This window comes from Phaethon aethereus, assembly GCF_964289735.1.
Source record: "Phaethon aethereus genome assembly, chromosome: 9".
Lineage (NCBI taxonomy): Eukaryota > Metazoa > Chordata > Aves > Phaethontiformes > Phaethontidae > Phaethon > Phaethon aethereus.
The window spans coordinates 4,775,214-4,799,290 of record NC_138585.1 but is presented as its reverse complement, the minus strand read 5'-3'; the positions used below and the strand labels follow the sequence as shown (position 1 = coordinate 4,799,290).

Genomic DNA, 24,077 nt, shown 5'->3' with positions numbered 1-24,077 from the left:
AAGCTGAAATAGTGTTATTATACTAATCATTTTAAAGGGAGAATAAACTTGAATGAGTAAGACTAAGCCACTGCCTTCTGTGATCACACTACACACCTGTGCTTGTGGCTGCTGCTCCAACCATCTGTCCAGGCTTGTCCACAATAATATACGGATTATTAATGACTGAACTAGCAGAGCCTTGCTTCATGTGCACCGGAGTGGAGGTTGGGGTACGAGGTAGCGGAGATGGACTAGGGGTCGATATTGGAGAACCTTAAGAAAAAAAGTCCAATGCTTCTATCTTGTAAATGTTGTGAGAACATAAAAACACAGCAATAGTAGTACTTATTTAAATGGCTTAGAGAAGGAACATTTTTTGCGGATACAACTCCCAGCCTGAGCGAGATCACAGGACTTGGAGAAGGAAAGAGGAGGCAGAAGGAAAGGAAAAGGCATGTCAAGCACTATGGCTCATACGTACCCTGGACATTCTCTGCCTATCAGGACAAGCAGAGTTCAAAGGGACTGTGAGAAGCCATCTAGTCCATCCCTGAATCCTGAGGGATGTTATCTAAATCATTCTCACTGCCAAGACCAGTCCACCCAAGGAGATGAAGAAAGAGAGCTGAGCTCCTTGACAGGCGCTCTCTTTCCCTTGTGGAGTCCACAACAGTACAAGCGTTCAGAGCCAGGAACCGAGCAGTTCATGTAAAAAAGCTGTGCAATACAGCAGCCATCACACAGGCATGGATGCTCTTGTCTCTTCACTGCTCTCAATACAGCAGAAGCCCTTGAAAGCAAACTCTAAAACATGCAACTTCTGGGTAAGAGGACCAGGAGGGAGAGAGAAAAAACTAGAGAAGAAACAAGCTGCATGAGGGGGTAAACAAGAATTGCAGAGAAAAAGACAGGCAAGGAAGTGATCAGAGAAAAGAGATGGCAGCAAGCATACTAAGCTTCAACTGCCTGTTAATCTGCTTGCTTGGCAGTGATTGACAATTAAAATGGAACACAAATGCAGATCAAATAAAACCCCTATGTTCTACAAATTGCTTTTGAAACCTGAAAGGGGTGACACTTCTGAGCAGACAGCAGAACTCTGGAAAAATGTTTACCAGGGAAACATTTAAATAGCAAAGATCAACAGAGAATAGTTCAAGGATTTTAAGAAAAGATAGGATTGCCCCTGTAATTCTTGCTTTCTGGGAAGCGTTGGGAAAAGATTAAGAGAAAAGCTTATTAAGAAAGAAGAGAGTACTTGGCATAGGTTCAAATGTAAATCAGCCTGAGTACAGTTTTAAGATGTCAAGGAAAAATATTGAAATTTAATAAAAAAACAAACCAGACAAACTTGAGGAAAATTATTTGGGAGCAGATCATCAAAAATCACACATACTGATGGCTGGTGCTTCACCGTCTCTACTCTGAACATCAGAAAACGAAGGGATGTAACAGCTCATCTTTCGGCTTCACAACATGTGATATGATGAGCTGCACATTAAAACTTTCTGATGTAAAACATCATCCAGTGGATGGCATCATGCCCGAGCAGGGAAGGGACTGTAAGTGAAATGAGTAAACAGCACCTTGACCGTATTTGGTTCAGAAGCTATCAAAAGTGTATCATATTGCTTGCTGCAGCCAGCTGACAATTTAATCCCAACAGAGGGTGGACTTTTGGAAGAGGAAGACCAAAGCTGTTCCATCTGAGGAGATAACCCAAGTGCAAGAGGGACCATTTGAGTCTACAAGGTTGAACCTAATTATTTGCCCAATAATCAGAAAAAAGTGTTCATCTTAATCCATCCCAGCTGTCTGAAAGTGGGAGGGAGAACGGCTTCTTCCTACATACAAATACCCCACGGAAGATGTGTCCTTGCCTGGGCCTTTGTGTGGGTAGCAGTCCAGTTAAAGACTTATCATTTTTATACTTAAAAGCATTCAAGAACAGGGAGAGAATAAGCTCTCATCCTGCTTTTGATCTGATATGAAGCATTTCATACTTGCATTTTTTTTCCTTGAACATCAAGATGTGTGTTTAGCTCCTTGTTCTAGAGTTTCCCACTGCCTGATGTTCAAACATTGGCAGGAAAATCAGGGGAAGGACACAAAACAAGTCCAACTGGTTCACTCGTTTTCCAGGGTGAAGCACTGGGATAGGCAAACTAACATTCACCTGATACAATCTTGCAACTCATGGTGATAGGCTGGAAGGATTTTCCTGGAGACTCTGCAGGGCTTGGACTCTGACCTTGAGGCACTATTTTACAGCTAGCTGCAATGGGTTGAAAGGCTGAATTTCCATGAGAGCCAAAGGCAACTTTCTGTGTGGCTAACTTGGTGGGAGTCCGTTCTATCGAAGATGGCAGGGAATAAAACGTGGCATGTCTTTCGGTTTCAGCATTCCCAGGGAATCCTGATTAAAACAGGGAAAAGAAGAGAAATAGTTCTTAGGCTGAGACATCTACTTCCTTACTGTGCTTCTCCACACAAACAAAACTCGGGTATGACAAACATGCTCTCAAAGGAAGGAAAAGCAGCTGGTGGGAAGCGCTGAACAGGGAGAAAGTGGGGTAGGGGGGTCCTCCTGTGCAGGTCTGTTGGACTTGTCTCTGAACAGAATTAAAAATGCTACCATGCGCAGCCTGTTCAGCTGTGGCAGGTGATCAGCCACTTCTTATGCATTTTCTTGGAACAACCTTTCCATTAACCAAAAGCTGCTGGTAGTTTCAAGTGTCCTCAGCCAGGGCTCCACAGGACTAAGGCTGGATCTCCTTCACAGAGAATCTCGCAGTGCATTTTTTTTGAGTAAGAGCACAAGGAGACCACCTACTGCCTTTTGACCTGGGTTAGGCAGTCCACCTTATTTGATGTAGGAGATCAATCAACCTGGAGCTGATGAGAGAAGCTGCTGCCTGTCAGTGTAAGAAAGAGGCAAGTTTATTTCCTTCCTGTTGGCTGTAGAACTGCTCACCTAAAGGTGCTGCGTTATCTTCCTGTTTGAATAAAAGTCTGTGCACTTAAAATTTGGTTGTGTTTCTCCTTTTTTGGCCACAAAAAGCACTGCACTTAAACAGTGGACATTCTTCTCACTGAGCCAGGACCCTGCCAGTGGCATTTTGGCACCTACCAGGAAGGGCACCATGCATGACACCAGCATTACAGCCATTCCTTGGACACAGAAGTGTCAGGATAAATCAAGAAAGGCACCAAACCATGTTGCATGCAAACGTATTTTGAAATATAAAGTTGCTGTTTCCAGCAAGTTTCACGAGAAAAACACTAAGATGTGCAAACCATAAGACACCCTTGATCCTCAGCCCAGTTAACCAAGGTCTGTCATGTAAGCCTTGACACAGTGTATTTCAGAAGATAAAGCTAAATGCTAACAAGAGGCACAGTTTCTCCTACTTCACCCAAACTAAAAATCATAACAGTGTGCCCAAGTGGCCAGCACAAGCTTGTTTCAAGCAACTGAAACGACCCCATGGCATCAACTGCTGGCGCATTGCAACGGGTGCTGCATTTCCTGATCTTACAGGCGAAGGTGGGAATGAGACCACGACATGCACAGATGCCATCCCTCCGACAAACGTACACTAGATCTTTTTCACTTTCTATTTTCAACACCACAGTTACGTAGTCTTTTTTTTTTCTCTCCCACAGTCAACTCATGTTAGGCACCAACGTATATAACTGAACACCCCACTAGACAAATTCCTTAAATCTATACAGAGTCCCCAAAACACTTAGAAACCTAAAAAACGCTCTGAAAGCAGTCTGCCAGGAACAAAACTACAAGTGCTAGTCAACAACCTTTTTTCCAACTACATCCACTGCATAAAGCTCCATATTCACTCACAAACTCCAGATTTGAAAAAGAAAAAGCAAACCCCCAACAAACAAATAAACCGTAACAATTTCTGAATTGCATTTCAGAGTACATAGAGGAAACAATCTGAGGTGAGAAGGTGGCACTGGCAACCTTTAAGCCAAAAGAGCAATTAAGAGGAGGTATCCAGAAGAGTTCCAAGAACTCAAATTTCACCAATATCCATTCGCTTTACCTTTGTCCACAGAAGCATCTGGGCTGGATTCCCGCAACTGTTTAATTGGTGAAGAAGCTTTGACTGGTGCTGGGATGCTCAATGGGAGTGGTAAAGATGTAGGAACATCAGAAAGGTCAGACTCTGAAGACTGGGAGAAGAGATACTCCTCACCAAGGGAATGCCTATGTAGCTCCACATCCACTACCTTGCAGAAATAGGCGAAAGGATGACATTAGTATTTGGTGGCTAGGTAAAGACACAAAAAGTGAAAACAACTACGCCCTTTATTTTTATTTTAACATCTGGAAACTCCTCCCTCTCCTTCCCCCGCTTCTGCGTAAAACTCCCATTCATTTCAGGGAGACTTCCCAGAGGTCCAGCAGCACCTGAGCTAAGACAAAAATCTTGCAACATTTACCCACCACGGTAAAACAGCAAATTTCACTGTCCATGGGGAAAACTGAATAGTGAATGCTGTAAGGAATAGAGAGTCCAGCTCCAAGCATCCCACTAAGAAAAGGGCTGCATACCCCCTTAGGGACAGGCACAAAACTGCAGCTTGCCTTTTCTGCTTTTTTGATAAGGCTTTGAGAAACACACATTATCTATTCCTCAAAAGCATTCTTTAATCACAGTAGACATCTCACATTAATGTTTTCTCCACAGACTGAAAAGCTGAAATAATGCAATTTCACCATAAAATTCCATTCACTACAGCACAAGGGGAAAATAATACCAAAAAACCTTTAGGGATATAGCAAACTAAGAGCTATTCATTCATTTATTTTAAGAGTTCATTTTCCATGAAGATACTGAATCTTGACAGAGGCAGAAATTTAGAAGTACTTAATATACTGCAAAATTTCAGCAGGATAGTTGGGTGATCCCTTTAACTTAAATTCTTTTGCAGCACATCAGAATCCAAATCAAGACATTTGGTACCAGAAGCTCCACAAAGAAAGAAAAATTAAAACTGTAGTACAAGTTAAGTTCTTTTATGAAACAAGAGCTGGAAACAGCCTCCCTTGAACTAGAAAGGGGAAAAAATGATGGTTGTCATGAATATGACACCGTGTCATAATCATTTCATTTAACAAGAGAACAAAATCTACATTGCAGAAATTGTGAATTCAAATGGGTCTGACTCTGTACTTAGTCCTGTGTATCTTTTTCTTTTTGAACGTCCTTAAGAAGATCAAAGTACAACATCCATCCCATGACCTGCTGACTCACCGTTTCTGCACCAAGTGTCTGCAGGCCTGTGTAGGTCCTGTCCAACTGGGTAAAACAATACAATATAATTATATTAACCAGGCAAAAGCCATATATTAGCCAAAATTTACAATACAATTTGTTTGAAAGGGGTTGAAACTACGTCAGATGAGCAGCAGCACATAAATATTTTGAGGCCACAGGGTCAGAAATCTGTGTGCTCTGTTTAGTACCCTCTCTTCTGCAAAAAAGCCAACCACAACCCAAAGCCCACACTAAAGCAGAAAGGAGCAAAGAAGCTGAAGAAAATTAGATTGTTGGAGAGATAGATTCATAGAATAGTTTGGGTTGGAAGTGACCTTCAAAGGTCGCATAGCCCAACCCCCTTGCAGTGAGCAGGGACATCTGCAACTAGAGCAGGTTGCTCAGAGCCCCATCCAACCTGACCTTGAAATGTTTCCAGGGATGGGGCAATTATTATTTCAATCTAAGAGGAGCCTTCAAGGAGTGTCCTTTTTTTATTCCTGATGTCAATATAAGGAAATAATAATGAGGAAAAAAATCACAGAGATTTAAAAGTAACCAACACAAAGGCTATGTTTGTACTATAAATTTGATTAAATATCACACAGCTGATGAAGAGGCAGAAAATCCCAGAGGCATCTATTAAGATACCTGTAGAGCGAAGCTGGGTTTGACAGGCTTCTGGTGCCCAGAGCTCACGGGCAGACAGGGTGCCAGCGACGGAGGAGGACTCAGCTCACTCACATCACCTCACAGCAGCCACAGGTTCAGTACGTGAACAGCAAAGATTTGCTGATTCAAGTTCTTATGTGCCATGGACTGGCTCGGTTTTCTCCTGTAGGCTGGGCTTCCTGCACAACGTCCATCATACTGTTACCAATTTATCCCCAAGTTATCTCTCTCCAAATATATTTTACTCCTCTCTGCATTAAATGTCCGCAAGTTCCAGGAGAACATTTCCAACCTTCTCTACTGTCTATATTTGGGGCTGCAATGAGGTATCTACATTAGCAGGAAGTTCATTAATGCAGGCAGGGTTTAAATAAACTTAATCATGCTGCTCAAAGAAACAGGAAACTAAACCAGCTCAGGGCTTAATTCCACTAACACTAGGGACTGTTAATTAAAAGGAAAACAAGAGCAATGGCCTAGTTTTCCAGGACTGGTGCATACCAGAAATCCTACTGAGTGTCGCAGGACAGGTGAATGAGTTGAAAAAGAAGGCTCTCTTCAAAAGAGGGAACATACAGGGAATCTCAGCCCCTCCCTGCCCCCTCTACCAACAGAGATAATCTCTAGCCAATACGTACAAGTGCTGAAGGAACAGAACACATACAGCAATCACTTTACCAACAGAAAGATTGCCCTGCAGCACCCTGTCAAGTTAAAGCCAGTGAGAGCACGATAAGAATCTCAGATTGTAGGAAAACAGGTAAATGCTTTGCTGCTCTGAGCAGAACCGGTTCCAGCTTCTGCAACTCTGGGTTCCTTGGCTACTGTGTTGACTCCAATATAGCCAAGGTAAGCAGCTTTCCTGGATCTTTTTTGATTCTCCAGCTCACCTATTCACATGCAAATAACCAGCAGGACATACACACAGGGAGAGGCAGAAGCACATGCACAAGCAGAGCCTCTTTAGATTATGCAGGAGAGCTCATTTAACTGCCTCTCTCTCAAATATTTTGTTCAAAATACCTTTAAATTGTGTATGATATCGATCCTTTTGTTCTGGCTATCCTTGAAGTGTATCTGAACTCTCACAGGAAATTCTCCCCAGCCTCTCCTGGTCAGGTGAAACGGAGGTTCTCTGGAAACAAATGGTGATTCACATTTTGGATGTAGAAGTGGCATAGCTTTCACCTACCCCTTTCTCAGAAAGCCTAAGACTGCTTTTCTAGTTGACAACTAAAGCTGTCTTCAGGCCTGCTATTCACCACAGAGAGAATGCAATCACAGAAATTAGAATTTTATGGCTTTGGACAGAGAAGAAAATGGTAAAACACTGTTGGATAAGAGAAAACGGGGAACAAGCATCTTTTAAAAAAAAAAAAAGCTGCGTAATGCCAAGTGAAAAATACTTGTTTCAGAAAACCCAAAGTCAGCTCCTAGGACACAGCTGCAAGGTGAGTTTTCAATGCAGCATTTTGCAATCACTTTCTGCTACTCCCTATCTAGTAGCAAGAAGGCACACACTTCATATAACACTAAGAGAACACAGACAAGGAAAAGCTAACTCAACCACTGTCATTCTCCAAGCTGAAAAAGAAGGGCATATTTGTCTCTAACATTTACCATTACTTTGTATTTCAGCTTGTTGTTACTGTAAATCCCAAATGTAGTTTTGCAATGAAACTTCCAGTCCAGAACATTAAGGTTCACTGCAATGACTGGGGCTGTGCGACAAGAAATCAATTACCCAGATGGGATTAAAACAGAAGACAAACAGCACTGATATCAGATACTGGATGAGAAAGGCACAGAAAGACAGCAGTCAAGTGTAATTTAGTATGTTATGCAAGAAATACAAAGGAGTTTGCTTTCGTCCTGCTCAGGGTTGCCTTCTCAGAAACATTAATGAGCCAACACTTCTTATCTCAGGTAAGTCTTTCTGGAGTTGCCTTTCAGTAGTCTAATTTTGCCAGAATTAAGTTGCCATTGTGTACCTAGGCAGTGTCCCCACGTTCCTCCAGGAGGCAGCTGAACATCCTCTGGAGAATAATTTCTTTAGGAAGACGCAAAGTATTTTGAAGGCATCCTCCCACTCCCTTGTCCAAAGGAGCAAGAAAGAAAGATTGACAGGGCGTTTCCCTGCAGCAGTCAACAGAGAACTGACCCCACTCATCTCATTAGGGTCACAGCTTTAAACACAGGTTTGGGAGAGGACAGAGTAGCTGCCTTATTTCTCTAGCACCAGCACTATTGCACTGATGGGAAATTCCTCAAAGCATATAGCCAATGCCACTGGAGAAATATCTGGGAAAGGGATACAATTTCTTGCCCAAACGCATATGTATCATTAAAACTATCGGCAAAACAGCTTTCTGAGTCTCCTCTTTCTTTTCCACATGGATGGGAGGTAGAAAACACATCTTCTAGCAACAGAAGTCTAACCTGTGCAGCAGACAGTGTAACACATACAGGAGATGCACAAACTTGCATGAATATAATGAAATGCAACGACTGAATGCTTTTTCTCAGCAGGAAATTAAGAAAAAAAAACAACAAAACAACCAAAATTGTTTGACACATTTGATAAATATTGATAAATAAAAACTCATTTCTTTTTACTATTATTTTGGAGTAAGTCAAGCCAAGCCAAAGGTTAAAGACAGACACGGAATGCTAAACCAGGAAAAGAAGTTGCTAACTTTCTAAGAAACTTGGCACTGTAAGTCTGGCAAGCATAAAGACTGGAATAATTCCTTATTACCTCACTTCTACCAGGTCATTAGGTTTGTAACTGGGATGGAGGAAGAACCAAACTTTCTTGACAAAATGATTTATGCTGGGTTCTCTCCGGGACCCTCGGACATACACCATCCATTTATGGGTTGACTGATCATTTTCTTCTCTCTTGTCAGGGGGAATGTACCTGACAAAGAAATTAAAAAACAAACACAAGATAAAAATCCCAGATAGATAAATACCACAAAAAGTATTTCAGGAAAGATTAGGCAAAAAATCAGGGATGGTAAAATGCGTCTGTGAACCCTGCCCCCTTTATAGTTCTGCTTGTTATTCCTTACTCTGACAGTTCATCCAGAAACAAATACAGGTCCCATAATCTACTCTGTGCTTCCAACACACTTCCTCTACTTGTGCACAACTGCTAAATGAAATGCATCCATTTAAACATTTGGCTCTTAATTAGGAAGACTTAATTTTAACGTTCTACCACTGTCAAATCCTTTTCCCCAACTTATTTGGATATATCAGGAAGCAAAACCGCACCAGATCATCAGCAACTCTGCTACCATAAATACAAAAAAATAACAATTCTTCTTACAAATTTTTAAGAAACTTCGTAGTCAATACTTGGTTCTGGGTCCAGGCTTAGGCAGACTTTCAAGACGCAATTCTAACACCTTAAGTCTCGTCAGCAAATGTTTTCCTCTTGCATAGAAAGTAGCAAAGACTGACGTGAGTAGTGCGAGGCTGGAGAGTTAAAACCTGGTCTTGTGCATAGTTTCCTAACATGAATGTTTTTCTCCACTAACTTCCTCCACGTTCAAAATTATGTTTATTTAGCTGTCTTCAAATTTTTGGGGGAAAAACATATAAATAAAAACTGTACAAATTAATTTCTTCAGGCCATGCTGGACTTTCACAATTTTCTTCATTCTGGTGGTTTGTTTTTTGGGGTTGTTTGTTTGTTTGAAATAAAAAAAACAAACCACATTGTCCCTACAGACATGCTGAATTAGCCATTAGGACAACTTGCGTTTCCAAATTTTCATGGAAAAACTTGGGATTTCTAACTGGTCAGAAAAGGCTGAAAGATTCCCCTTGAGAGAAGTAGATCTTAAAACCTCCATATATATAAAAGCAACTACTGAAACACCTGTTCCACAAAAAACCTCATGCAGACACTCGAGGAGGGCAGCCTTTGGTACAGTGATTATTCAAGGGCAATACCTCATCTTGTGACGACTTAGCAATTTTATTTATGTCCTCATTTTAACCTCTGATGCCCTTTAATCCTGAAACAAAGAACCATCCCTCAGACTCTGGATACTAACTTGGAGACGTTGCCAACCACAATCGTTTTCTTCACATAAAGCCGTGAAGTTTCATCATTTGACAGTCCGACATTTCGTTGTCCTGGTTTTTGAGAGCTTGAAACACCCGAACTGTCCTGAGGGTAGGGGAAGAAAAAAAAAAAAGGCACACAAAAAACCAAACCTCTTAAACATCATTTTGTTTGGTGCTAGAAAATTAAGGTGGTGTTAAAAAAAGTAAACCTGCATAGTTAAAGGTGACACCAACAATGAATCATCCCTAAAAATACTTAAATTGCTATCTAGGCAGTTTAAGCAACTCAGGCACACAACAATGATACACTACCTAGCCAAGTGTACACTGTATGGCTTAACTGAGTGTACGTTATGCGACATACCATGGACCTGAGCCATGATTTCAGCTGGGGTTTCAAAAGCACTGCCACTGGACTATCTGGAAAAAAATCAAGCACTGCTAGAGTAGCACCATGTTGGTCACTTATCAGAAACAAAGCTAAATCTCCCATGAGTGGCTTCTGAAAATCTAAGTTTTTCTCATTCCCAGCCTCTGCTGCTTTGAGGGACTCCAGTGTTGCTTCACAGTGAAGGATTGAGGCTGGGCTTGACGCAAGAGTTCAGCTCCAACTCAACAGAGATAGCAGTCAGCCGTAATACGTCTAGACATCTAGATACGCCTACAAATGCGCTGCAATACTTGGGCATAATAAATCCAGCCTAAGCAACCTTGTAACACAACCTCAGCTACTAAGCAGTGGCCAAGACTCCCTGGTGAAGCGATGCCATGACCGCCCACAGTGCCAGCGCACTCTGCACTGTTGTTTGCATGGGAATCAGAGGCTTTTCTACCACTCTGTTGGATAGGCTGTCCAGAGGATAAGGGACTGCCACCCCCTCGTCAACAACAGAGTTGGTGCTGCAGCTCCCTGGAGTGCACTCCACTGAGCATGCCTCAGACGAGGGTCAGCGTGGGGAGCAGTGGATTCACTAGGAACCACTACACCTCCCCTGTTAAGTCAGCGATGCCCCAAACCGGAGCAAGAAGCCACAGAAGGCTGTGATGGCTCTTGCTCCTCATCGCTCTCTCCGCCACCTCTGGGCCACAGGCTGCGCTGGTCGAAGATGTACCAACATGCTACTCTCAAGCAACACAACTGCTCCATCGATGCCCCCAGTGCAGAAACAAGGTATACTGATCTGGTGGTTCACAACATAGGTGGGTCCACATTATCTACTGTATCTCTGGCTTCTGCTACAGACCCCAGGCAGGGTTTCAGCAAACTGCGTCCCTTTTATCAAGGGTGTCACGCTGCTCACGGGATGCAGAATCATTGTTGTTTCTGCCACATATTATTGCAACATGTTCAACTGCAGAATGTAGCCATATGCAATGAGATATGCCCAGCCCTGGTTTGGGTTAGAGGCTGTACTCCTCAGGCAGGCCTGACAGCTGAAAGGCGCCGAAAGGAATCCGGAGTTCATCTCACCTAGTAAGGTGCATTTCACCTGCAGCCAGGGAGCGAGCCTCCGCGGCGGAGCTAACTGTAGCCAACAGGTGAAGCACTTCTGTAGCTGCACAGCAAACCATAAAGGGAACGGTCCCAGGTCAAAAATAACCCAGAAAAAAGTATGGGGGAACAACGAAAGAAGGTATTTTTAACCTGGGTCAGTCTGGTTCAGTTAAGCAAACAGCAGTATTAGCGCAACAGCAAGCAGCACCACCAAGAGAAAAACACTCCAATTACACACCCAGGCCCCACCAGCTCACACTCCCAGGGTGAGCTAATTTACCAGCGTCACTATGTCTTCTCCACAGGCTGCTGAGGAGGCCAAACCCCAAACTCCAGCGGTACAACCACTCTAAGCAATGTAGTCCCCATGGGCAACCAGGGCCAGGCAGCAGCAATACTTCTTAAAAACACTGCTGGAAATGACACATCTTGCTCTTCTCTCCAGGCTCTACCCTTCCTGACCTGGCTTCCAGCAAAGCCCTTTGCTCAAGCTGTGAAACACCGTCTTCCCCAGAGGCTACCAACCAAGGCAGCAGCAGATAGCTGGGCTAACACAAACACTATCACCGCTGCCTGGCTGACCTCTCTGTTGAGCAAGACTGAGTTAAGAGGAGTTACCCAAGTCACACACTTCAGTTAGCCTTACAGCAAAACCAGGCTGAGAGAGTGGGAGCAAGCAGTTGGAGAGGGCAAGAAACAGATCTTCAGCAAGGTGGGTGAAAACATGAAGAACTCCTGGTGCCAGCACTGAGTCCAGACAGAGTACACACCTCCAACAACTTGACCACTCGAGTTTTACTTTACCCGGCCAGTATTTCTGCTCTGTCTCTGGTCCAGGCTGTTTGTCAGCCGCTCGTCTGCATCCAAGTTGCCATTGTCTTTGTCCAGGAGAAAGTCATTGTGCTGAGAGAGCGAGTCACTCTCGGAGTGGTTGGCAGATGGAGTGTCTGAGCCCTGGTTAGCTGGAGACGACGATCTGGAGGGTGATTCCAAGAATTTCTTGATTGAAGGGTGATTAAGAATTGTCGCATCACATGACCTGGTCCCCTGCAACAAAGAGGTCAGGCAGATCCATCACTATTTCCCTGCAGCCCAGATAAAAACAAAGCTGCGCCAGAAGCAGAGCAAAAAGCCAATGTATGAAGAAAGAGCAAATATTTAATCAGCTGCCTTGCAGGAAAAACATATGCCACAGAGGATAAAAGCGTACAACGGTTCTACAGAAACAGGACCCCAAATTGAATCTGTTCCTTTAGACCTTTTGATCTCAGAAATCCACCTGGTTTTGGGAAGGAGGACTGCAACCTACTGTCCCTTTGAAAACAACGGCTTCCCTTCCTGTGTACACACCTACAGTCTTATACCATACACAGAAAGACCACAGCTGCCCGATTCCTGCAGGCAAGCAGGGTAGGTAATGCATCAGGCTCTCTAGTTTTGATACTGGCTGGCAGTCTTGCCAATGCCTATGAGGCGAGCTACATGTTTTAGCACCCGGTCTGCTCCTAAAGCTTAACAGAGGGTAAAGAATAATGTGCTTAGGCATGCTTGCAAACCTTCCTCAAAATGGACATCTTAGAGCTAATCTTAGATCCTCCTAAAGCTGCAAAGGGGAGGACATGGCGTGTGTGTGCGTGTTTGTGTTTAAATATCTTTTGGTTTTTTCCAATACTGTGACAAAGGCCCAATATATTTTTTCCTGCATTTGCTTTTAACCTCAGAAGTAGCAAGGAAAACACCCATCACTGAAAGCAAGTGTCCCTCGGCCCCTTCTCCTAGCCATCAGTCCTCCCTGTCACCTTGGTTGGATGATGAATCAACTGAAGGCAGCAGAAACACACCTCTGCCAGCAGCAGAGCGCTGACAGATAACCACACTCCAGCTCCTGAAGCCACAGACTTAGCCTCGAGTTGCACTGACAGCTTTTCTTGCAGGCAGTATCAGGCTGAAAGAGGCTTTCTTCTTCCCTGCCCAAACCACCCAGATCAGCCAGGCTGGCACAATTACTCAGGGGGAGGGGGCAAAGGAAAACAAATCAAGGAACTGATTTGTTTAGTTGGTTTTTGTTTGGTTTCTTTGTTGTTTTTTTTTTTTTTTCCCCCCCTTTGCAGGGTTATTTTTAATCCGCATTAAGCTCCCTGATCCAAAATTCTGTCAATGTGATGGAGGGGGTGGCATGGGGACAGATACCAGCACCATTACAGAATAGCAGAACTGCCCTTGAGAGGTGGTAGCAGAAGCAAAGTTAAACACCTTGGACTTAAAAGGTTCTTTTGAGAGCCTTCTTTCCAATTGTCCATTAGGTACATGAGCAAAGCAATTACCAACTGCCAATTACCTGCTCAAGAGCACTTAAGAGAGTTATATCCACATATCCAACAGTGTGGGCACACATGACCAAAAAACCCCAAACACAAACCAAACCATCATCACCCCCCTTTTTTTTAACCTCTAGCCAAGTAAACTGACCAACACCTTGTCCACTAACTTGTGGGGAAATGGAATCGACTAGAATCACAAGCCTCAAAACCCAGCAGCACTGGGTTGAAGAACTGCTTGTATTTATGAGAAGAGGTTAGGAATTTGCAAATCGTTTTCCTAGAAGCTCTGAATTAAACTACAAAGTTTATTCTATCAGAAGCAGAAAAAAGACAATCATTCACTGCCAACAGAGTCAAACATACATTAACCACGCATTAAAAACAAAGAAAACTGAAACCAGTAACAATTTCAAAATAAAAAGAGAACTGATTTAGCCTGCATGCACATCAGGACTTTAAAAAAAAATTTACAATGTCATTGAAGATAGAGCTTATGGCTAGTGTAGCTAGCTAGCTAAAAACTACAGGAAAACTAAACAAAGCAAGGATGCACCAGTAAGTTTTGTGAATACTTTGAAACAATTACAACAGTTATTATTTCTGGCAAGTGTGAAAAATGGCAAGGAAAAAAAAACACCCTGCGTAGCAGAACAAGTAGAGAACAGGGGACAGTACAGCTCTTGCTGACACGTGATTACACTGGATAAAAGTACTTTCAAAGTGAAGCAGAAACCAGCTCACATTCTTCAGTCGCCTACATAAAAATCACGGGGGCAAAAGGGATCTCCAAGCCTCCCAACACTACCATAATCTTTATCAACTCCAGCTGCTCAACTCAAGTTCAGTGAAGGAAAAACAATCTGGACCTTTTTGTTTTTACCCCCTCCAAGACTTCTGGAAATCACAAACAGGAAAGCAGCAGTAGCAGTGCAAGCCATTGCTTGGAAGAGAAATTCTCTTGGTACTACAGTAAAGCCCAGGTTTGCAGCACCCATCTACAGTTTTCAAAAATCAGCTCAGATCTTTACTGGAAATTAGATCAACTCCCTGAATGGAATAGATAACTAAAATACCTAAACTGGTAGTGAACTGCATGTCAATTGGGAGTCTACATGAGTCATGAACACCCTGCCATTACCAGCCCATTGGGGACAGAGTGCTCAGAACTGGGGTTTAACTAGTAGGGTTTGGGGTTTTTTGGATCTCCTTGTGAATTTTTAATCTCTCTTTGACATCTCCTCCATTCACCTCCTGCTTTAGTGCTGCTATCAGTCTGTTTACCAAACCATTAACAGACTGGCTTCCAGGGTAAAGGGAGGATGGTTTCATGGCACTGCCCAGGACTCAAGAAATCTTGATTTTTCTATTTTTATCTTGAGAAGTTACAAAAACCCATCTGCTTCCACTCTCCTCCTGTGAAATGGGAAAACATGTTCCCCACATCTCAGGGCTTTGCAAGGACAAACTGTGCAGTGTGTGAGAAGCAAGGTGCTCTCATTCAAGAACTGATAAAAAATTCCAAGTATTTCAGAAACCAGAACCAAGTGCTGCTGAAAGACTTCTCAACTGCTCAAAGACGACTCATCCTTGCAGAGTGCCAGAGGCCACTGCCACCCCGTTTGCAGTTCATATTCTACCATTTCAGAAAACCGCATATCAAAACCAAACATCAGCTGAATAGCCAGTGAACTACACATCCTTCTTAGCAAATATTCCCTAAAGTCTTATTATTCCCAAAGTAATTTTTACCTCTCCAGCTTTAAGGAGACCAGCAGACGCATAATAGTTAGCCACAATACAGGCACGCAGCTTATCCATCATCCTTCTTGCTTCAATCAGGCGCTACAAAAACAAGAGGTAACATATAGTAATGAATAACCACTGCAGCAATCCCCCCAAACCTCCAGTACACCAGGATCTTAGCTATTTTTAAGAACAAAACCTTTATACCTGATCTATAACTTCAATTTCATGTTCTTTACTCTTCATTTCGACGGCAAATTGTTCTTTTATAATTGTCTCAATCTTCTGCACAGCAACATCTCGAGCTGTATAAGACCACACATGGAAAATAAAGAACTATTTACATTTCTACTTTTGAGGCTTCTTTTGAAAAAATAAAGATCAGAAATTATTATGGACTGAGAAGTGAAAGGATGGTAAGTTCAGCACACACAAAAAAATGGGAAGGATCATTTTTCTGCAAAAGAAAGTAATTTGTCTTAACAAAAACCACATGTATCTTTAAAAGCTATTTTATGTGGAGGGCTATTTTTTCCTTTTTAGGTCACAGATGACAAATAACAGAAGATGGGAAGAACAGGACCAGTTTGTTTACTTCTGTCTCAGTAAAGCTGTAAACAAGTAAAAGGAAAACTCAAATGTGCTTTGGCCAAGTGCAGTTACCGCTGCGACTGTGCAGGAGTATGCTGGAACACTACGTACATTTTTCTGCTCTCTTTGGCCCGATTCATATCCAGGAAATTTACACCACATCATGCAGCAATAATAAGGCAAACTAATACTTTTCATGTTTAGCACTGGCATGAAGTGCAGCCTGCTCTGGAGCGCCTACAAACCTTTTATTACCCACAAAGGAAACTACATTATCACAAGCTGGACTACCTCTTACAAAACCATCTTCCAGCACAGCAGTCAAAAAATTTTAGCCTTTCAGCAGGAGTTCATTGACCTTGGTGGAAAGCATGTAGTTTAATATTTCAAACTGTGCAAATACCTTACTGCAAATTAGCGGCTAAGAACTAAATTGGCATCTTACTGTGTTTTCCTAGAACATGGATAAACATAGGGAGAACAATTCTTTTTGCTCTTCATCTACCATAGGCTTGAAATATTGCCCATCCTTTAAGTCAACTCCATTATATCAGGAGGTTCAAACAACATCTGTTTTTCTCAAGTTTTAAGCAAGAAGTTGGAAAAGCGGGAATTGTACTTCTATAAGAAAGCCTGGAAAACGTCCTCCAGCCTGAGTCAGAAATAGTGACCCCAGTACAAAGCAGATCAGAGAAACAGTCTGGGTTCCTCTGAAAAAAATCTTACAACATTGTTTCTACGTGGAATAGGAGGCAACAGCACCACGACTTTGTTCTGAGCTTCAGAGGAAGCATTTGTTTGTCTAAAGGGTGCATATCTGTTTGAAGAGGTTTCTAATATCCCAATAGAAAGAGGAAAGAAATCAAAAGCGAGTCAAAACTTTGCTGGTGTGTTCCAGCTAGCACACAGAATTTTACTGTCTAGCATCGACAATAAGGAATAAGGCAATTGATGCTTCCATTTGCAACAGGGGCATCCTAAATATATTTACTTATTTCCAGACATGCATATATATATTCTAGGACCAGAAATAGTTCAAGCCTCCATTAAAACAGAGTTATGGTTGAATCCGTACGAGTAATGCAAAATTAAAAACCAGAGGGATATAATTTTCCTCAAACCATGAACACCATGCCTAGGAAACTCACATGTAAGGCTACGCTTAAAATAAACTTAAAACAGATTAAGGTATGAGATGAGCAGTTCAGATAGGGACAACTGCATCTCTTCCCAAGACTGATGCCATGCAACACCAGCATTATGACAATTAAAGCACTTTAGGATTTGTGGTTATATTACTTTTAAGTAAGAGGCTTTTAAGAACACTTTATTTTCATATTTTTCCCAGCTTAGCATCAATCACAGTCCCTAATTAACATTGTGTTAGTGAAATTGGTGTACTTAAGGAACTTTTGTATCAGAAGTTGGAGATCTTCCACGAGAAGAAGAAAGAAGCCAATTTGGAGGAAAGAACTGAACAGAAAGTTCACTTTGGCAAGGACAGTTTTCTGAGGCCCTGAGACTTTGCTCACTCTTAACACCTTCTGAAAAGTTGCTTCAGAAGCGGATTAAAAACCTGTCTGCAGTCACCAGGGTACTCCACCACAGAGGGTGGCGACTTCTGGCAGCCAGGTGGGAGTGACAACGCTCTTCTGCCACAGCCAGACACAGTCAGGGCCGCTAAATGGGGCCTGGCAGGCAGGACCTGCCCAGCAGGCACATTCAGCCCAGAGTTCAGCCTCCTCAGACTTGTCCAGCTGTATGCTGCCCTCCAAAACATCATCTGCAAAGCCATCACCTGTTCCCCTCCAACAGGCAATTCCAGCATCCTGCTCTGTTACTGGATCTTCTTCAGATCCCCCGGCCAGCTTTGGCTTTCTCATCTCCCTGTTTGTCGGCTCCTCCCATCACGATCCTCTCACTAGCTGTGCTATGCCAAAATTCACTAGCCTACTCCCTGTCCCAAGGGCAAGAAACTCTACTCTCATTTGCCCAGAGATGACTGCAACCTGTCCCAGGCATCCTGCCAACAGGCTGGTTCCCAAAGCAAGCATACCTGAGCGTGCCAAATGCAAACCTACTCACCCTGCTACTCTCTCCACTACACTTCTTTAACCACTTTTCCTTCAGCCGGAGAGCTGCTTCTCCTCCTCCCTTGCATCTTTCAAAGCCCCTTCCTTTTCCCTGACTTACCCCTCCTACACTGCTCCATTTCACTTTATCTGCCTACTCTTGCAAACATGTCATCCTCCAAGAGCCAGCCTACTGCAGGGTCATGGATTTCTGCCCCCGCCACGCTGCACTGTGACCTGTATACCCCCAAAATGCAAACAAACTGCCAATCTTTCTGGAAGCAGACTTCAACTGCAAAACAAACGCACAGGTTGAAGCACATCTCAGCATGGGTAACTGATGGAAGATGCTCCAGCAAATACTTCAGCAAGCATCGGGAACCAAAGTAGACAGCTGGGGCCCTGGAGAGCTCGTGCTCTAGGTGCTGTCATGCACCAAAATCTGCAACCCCATGCTTTACCATTGCCCTTACTGAAGCCCAGTTCAGCCAGCAGGCAGGAACGGCTCCATGTACGGCAATCACGTCTTCATTGGACTACAGAGGTATCACCAGCTCCCTTACCAAATGTCTGCCCTTTGACCCCTTAGCTCCTACCCCAGCCCTTTCCTGACCTGCCTGCAGGGACCATGCACATCCGTGGCATTTCTAATGCCACCTGGGAGATCCCTTCAGATCAGACAGCTCCTACCTGACTGTTCGGCTGCTTTATGACGCTTGTTGGGATGCGTGACAGTGATCTCCTCATAGTCGGGGTCCTTCTCTGCGATCACCCTCTTGATCCCGGACATGTTCTCTCCGCTACCCCACCGAGAGGAAAAATAAAAGCATTAACATCACCCACAGCGACCTCCCGGGCAGGCTTCAACCTCCCACCGCGGGGAGGCCTGCGGCACGCCTCCCAAAAGAGCTGCGACACCTCCCTCCCCCGTTGCTACAGATTAACCCACAAAGCTCGGAGCCGGTCCCGCTCCGTGCGCTCCAGGAGCTTCAAGCTGCCTCCCGATCGCTGCAGCTCAGCGTCCACACAGCCCGTGTGTGGACGGCCCCGGCGAAGCCCGGCCCGCCGAAGTGAACTGCCGCCGTGCCCAGTGCCAGCGAGGCCTGGCCCGGGTGCGAGCGGGCACCCGCTGCGCTCTGGCGGGGGTGGCTCCAACAGGGCCGGGTTTCCCTCAGCACGGGCACCACCGCCCCGACGCTCGGAAGCGGCAGCTCCGGCGCCCCGCACCCCAAGTACGCGGGGAGACACGGAGACACCGCGCCCTCGCCTGCGGAGCCGAGCCCGCACCGGTGCCTCGGCGCTATCCCGCTCCCTGGCGGGGCCGCTGGGCTCCCCGCGGCGGGATACCGCCACGCTCCGAAAGCGGCTTCCCCCGAGCGGGGCGGGGCAGCCTCTCCCCACCGCCCGCGCGGCCCCGCCGAGGCGGGCGGCCCCGCGCGCAGCACAGCACGGCCCGGCCCAGGAGGGACGGCGGCCCCAGCGCCCGGCGCGCCCCACCGCAGGGCAGCCCGGAGGCCTGAGGCGACGCCGAGGCCGCGCGGCAGCAGAGCAGGCCCGGCCCGGCCGGCGCCGGTGCCGGGGCAGTGCCCGCGCGGCCGGGACCACGTGCGCGGCCAGCGCCGCTCCCCTCCCCCCGCCCGCGCACACAAAGCCGCCGCCGCCGCGCGTGCGCCTCCTCCTCCCCCCCCCCCGCCCGCCCCGCCCGCTCACCGTCGCGCGTCGCCGCCTAGCACCGGCCGCCCCCGCCCGCCGCCCCGAGGCGCTCAGCGCCGGCCCCCACCGCCCCGCGCCGCCGCCGCCGCCAGCCGCGCCGCCGCCGCCATGAGCGTAGGGCTGTGCGCCTGGCTGCCCGTCAGCGGCGGGGGCGGGGCCCGCGCAGGCGGACAGCAGCGAAGGGGCGGGGCGGCGCCCGCGACCGCCTGCCGGGTGGGCCCGCACCTGCCGCCGCGGGCAGGTGCCGCCTCGCCGGGAGGCGCGGAGCCGGGCCTCGCGCGCCAGCCCCGCGGCAGCGCGGGGCCGGGCCGGCCGCCGAGCGGAGCAGCGGGGAAGGCGGCCGCGCGGCGGTCGCTGCGGCCGCGCCTCCCCCCAGCGCTGGGTGCGGAGGTAACGGGCGGTTTGTGGGCGCCAGTGAACCCTCCACACCAGAAACAACGCGGGGTGAGCGACGCTGTAAGGTTTGTGGTTAGATATGTGCGTGTATTGGCCTAATCCTGACTTACTGGCTGAAGCAATCTTGTTTTATGAAGTAATAAAATTTAAAGAAGATATTTTAATATAGTGAAAGGAGGATGATTAGAAAAAAAAAATGCCAAGAAACGAGGCACGGCCTGCCTGAGGCGCAAGCCACCGAAAGCCCACCACAAGTGCAGCGTCACCTCACACGACGGGGCTGGCGGCCCCGGCCTGCCCTTGCCTGTTGTACACACTGATCCTGTTACGGATAGGCTTCATAAAAATCTTACACCATGCTTACTACTCACCATATTTCATAGTTACTCAAATCAGGGATAAAAATGTCCCAGTTGGTGTAGCTAATACCACAGTTTGTGTTTGGGTTTTGGCTAGATTGTAGTATCTATGTCAGGCATGGCTGATGGCAAACAGTCCTTCGGTGTGTGGTAGTCCCATGCAGGGAGCTGCTAACTGGCATAAATTAATGTCCTGCTCATACATGTATTTGCAAACTTACTTATGAGGCCGCTAATTAGCGAGCACATGCTGAATGTTCAAGGCTTAGCCCTCGCAGTCCTCTTTTTTTTCTGATTTCAGGATCACTACTACAATGGCTTTCTGACTTCTTGCCAAGCAACAAACGTGGATTATGGCAAATAGAGACTGTTCTTACATGTGAATTTGTATCATGCTCATCAGGAAAGGTACATATGTAATGTAGTTCAATTTTATTTTCTTCCTTTTTCCTGCTTAATGGAAAGAGGAAGAAGAGGCCGTAGTTAAAATATTGCCACCACTTAACTATTTTTAAGACTTAAAATATCTTAAGATGGGCTTCTAGCCCTCAAAAATATTTCCACGGCATTGCAGTCTGTGGATTCCGTTTCAGGCAATGATGGTTCTTTCAGGAAAGTAAACTTCTGCAAGCATTGAACTTGGTTGTAACTTACTTTTGGCACCACAGCAAGAGCCACTTGGTTGCTGTAAACAACCTTGGCCACACTGTAGAACTGCAGCAGACACTGTTGGCTTGCCAAGTTTTATTTCATGTTAGAAGGTATTTGAAAAACCACTACTTATCTCAATAGCACAACATATGCTCTCTCATCTCTGTTGGTGTTCGTTCAAAACTGTTGAAACTAGTGCAGTTCTTTCAGTTTTCTGTACCTCAAAGCTGCAGCAGTATCATGTCCATTTAAGTAAGTTATATTAAAATGCAGAACGTCAGGCACCATTTCTATACAAAGAGCTTCTCTTTACACTTACTTCTCTGTGTCAGAGAGACACCAAGTATACTGAATATTGGGGCCTTGGGCTCTGTTTTGCTATAGCCAGAACACCCCACATCTGAACTCACCACACAGAGAATAGATTTGTGATGCAGATTAGATCCCAGTGGGCTACAGGGCAAAGCTATCGAAGCTGTATTTGATTGTTACGATAAAATAAATGTTTTTGGGAAGAAGGCAAGACTAGGACTACATGAAGGGCATGTTCGGAGTCTGAGATCCAGAATGTACACTACAGGGAAGAAGCAGCCAGGAGTACAGCTAGTATTACACTAGAAAATACGCGAAACATGGATGTAATCTGTAAAAAATGGGATATTAAACCAAATACTGTCTTCGTATCGGTTCAACACCCCATCACAGCCTAAACCCTTACCCTGCCATCTGCAAGTGAGACCTCAAGATGGCCAAGTAGCTAATTTTAGGAGAATACACTTTCTATAGGGTTCTTCCCACCCTGTATTGTTGGCAGTCACCTTCCTAGCAGTATGTTACCTTTTCCTGATTTCCCATGCTGATTTTGTCTTCCAAGTCCATTCACATCCTTCTTCTGTCATAATACCCAGGACTAACCCGTATTTCAAATGCCACACCCTGCTTTATCATTTTTCCAGTTTTCTTTCTAAGTTTAGTCTTCTACATAGCCTCCAGCTTGCCTTTATTCATGTCAACAGTAAGTTCCATGACAGAAAGACGAGCAGAGAAAACACCTAGACTGGGAGACAGAAGAGTGGCTCGATGGATGGATATAGACACTGCAAAGGGACAGAATCCAACAAGTTAAATGTCCCAGGAAAAAAAAAAGGAAGGAGTTTCTTCTTTGCACCACCAAGCCCCACCCTGGAACATCTCATAACCTAAATAAAACAGTGAACTATTCAAAAGGCAAATGTTTATTAGGTACACTGAACTTTAAAAAACTTTCAAAGAATTATGCAAGAAATATATTTAAATATAAGAGGTGTTATTGCAATTGCGCTACATTACAAAATCACTTCTCTACTGTTGGCACAATCTGAAGACCTTAATGTTATATGCAAGATAACATTACATTGACTCTGGCACACAGTAAGTGGTCTGCATGTTTTTTGTTCAAATGTCATTTGTGCTGCACCAGGTTGTTCTTGAAGACAAGATCAGCTCTTCGCAGAACTACGCCTTTTTTGTTTCAGTAAATAAAGGAACTGGTAAGTTCCAAAAGGAGAATGAGTCATAGGTCCAGCATTTACACAGATGAAATTAGTAATAGTACATTACATTCAAGTCTCTTGATTTTGCTTATTGCCATGATGCACCATATTATTGCTTCATATTGTATATATTGAACAAGAGGTTCATAACTGACAAGTCGGAGCGCTCAGAAATACCATAGAGGCCATTGACTAAAACAAGAAACTTTTAGAAACAGTTAACAGAAAATGCTAAGGACAGGAAGTCAAAGACTAAACTCAAATCCTTTGTCACTGAGGAGTGCTGGGAACAAAAAAATAGGAAAAACCAAATACAGATTTCCCTAGATTAAATCTGCCATAGCACTGTCAATAATGGAAGCATTCTAGGCATATTCTAAACAAGAGGTTTTACTATTCTTGTTAATGAATGGCAAGATGTATTTCTTTTAGAAGGACATCAACAGTCTGGACAGTAAGTCCGATCCTAATAAAGATAACAAACTGGGAGAAGTAATCCAAGCTCTTTTCCACATTAGATAAAAATATAGGTGAATTCAAGGCACAGGTATTTTCAAAATTAACACACATTGTTTTCTTTGGAACTAATAATACAAAGTAAGCCATAATTACATTATCAACAAGCTGTACACAGGAGCTTTTATGTGCATTACTTATAACAACATTATCAGAAAATGATCACAAAATTATTCACGCACTTGTGCACACATGAACATATGAGCATAGACCAGAGCACTACAGTAGAAAAAAAAAGAAATGTTCCTCTAAATAGGGTTCTTAGCAGTGTTATCAGGGCTATATACTTTGAGTAACATGAATTTATGTGTAACATTAGTTACAGAAGACAGCTGACACCAGGCCAGCATGCAGAGAACAGGTGATTCACACATCTGGTTTGGGGTTGGTAGGAGGCTGCTTGCTGTTTTGTGGCAATGCTCCTATTACTGACACAACCATGATAAACTAACAGTGAGATCCATTTTTGGTAATGCCACTTGAAGTAATTCAACACTAAGAAAACTTGTGTGCTAGACATACTAAAAAAATTTAAAAATCACTGCTTGGCCCCCAACCAGATAGCAAATTTCTGCTTAGAAATCTCATCTTACCTTGTAGACTCCTTTTCTGAGTATATATTGCTCAGATTTTTTTAACTAGGCACAACATTTAATTTGTACTTTCTTG

General features: G+C 44.6%; 1 protein-coding gene across 1 annotated transcript in view; it reads right to left on the bottom strand.

Moving 5' to 3' along the window:
- The window catches only part of YEATS2 (YEATS domain containing 2), a gene marked incomplete at its 5' end in the record, with an annotated part of 47,695 nt that extends 28,664 nt beyond the window's left edge, over positions 1–19,031 (bottom strand). The window contains 11 exons of the mRNA XM_082003799.1: positions 97–255; positions 2,159–2,398; positions 4,050–4,236; positions 5,265–5,309; positions 6,963–7,074; positions 8,698–8,859; positions 10,007–10,122; positions 12,319–12,561; positions 15,585–15,677; positions 15,786–15,883; positions 18,932–19,031. Of these exons, the coding sequence (XP_081859925.1) occupies positions 97–255; positions 2,159–2,398; positions 4,050–4,236; positions 5,265–5,309; positions 6,963–7,074; positions 8,698–8,859; positions 10,007–10,122; positions 12,319–12,561; positions 15,585–15,677; positions 15,786–15,883; positions 18,932–19,031 (1,555 nt within the window). The remainder of the gene's footprint in view (positions 1–96; positions 256–2,158; positions 2,399–4,049; positions 4,237–5,264; positions 5,310–6,962; positions 7,075–8,697; positions 8,860–10,006; positions 10,123–12,318; positions 12,562–15,584; positions 15,678–15,785; positions 15,884–18,931) is intronic.
- Positions 19,032–24,077: the final 5,046 nt, after the last annotated feature.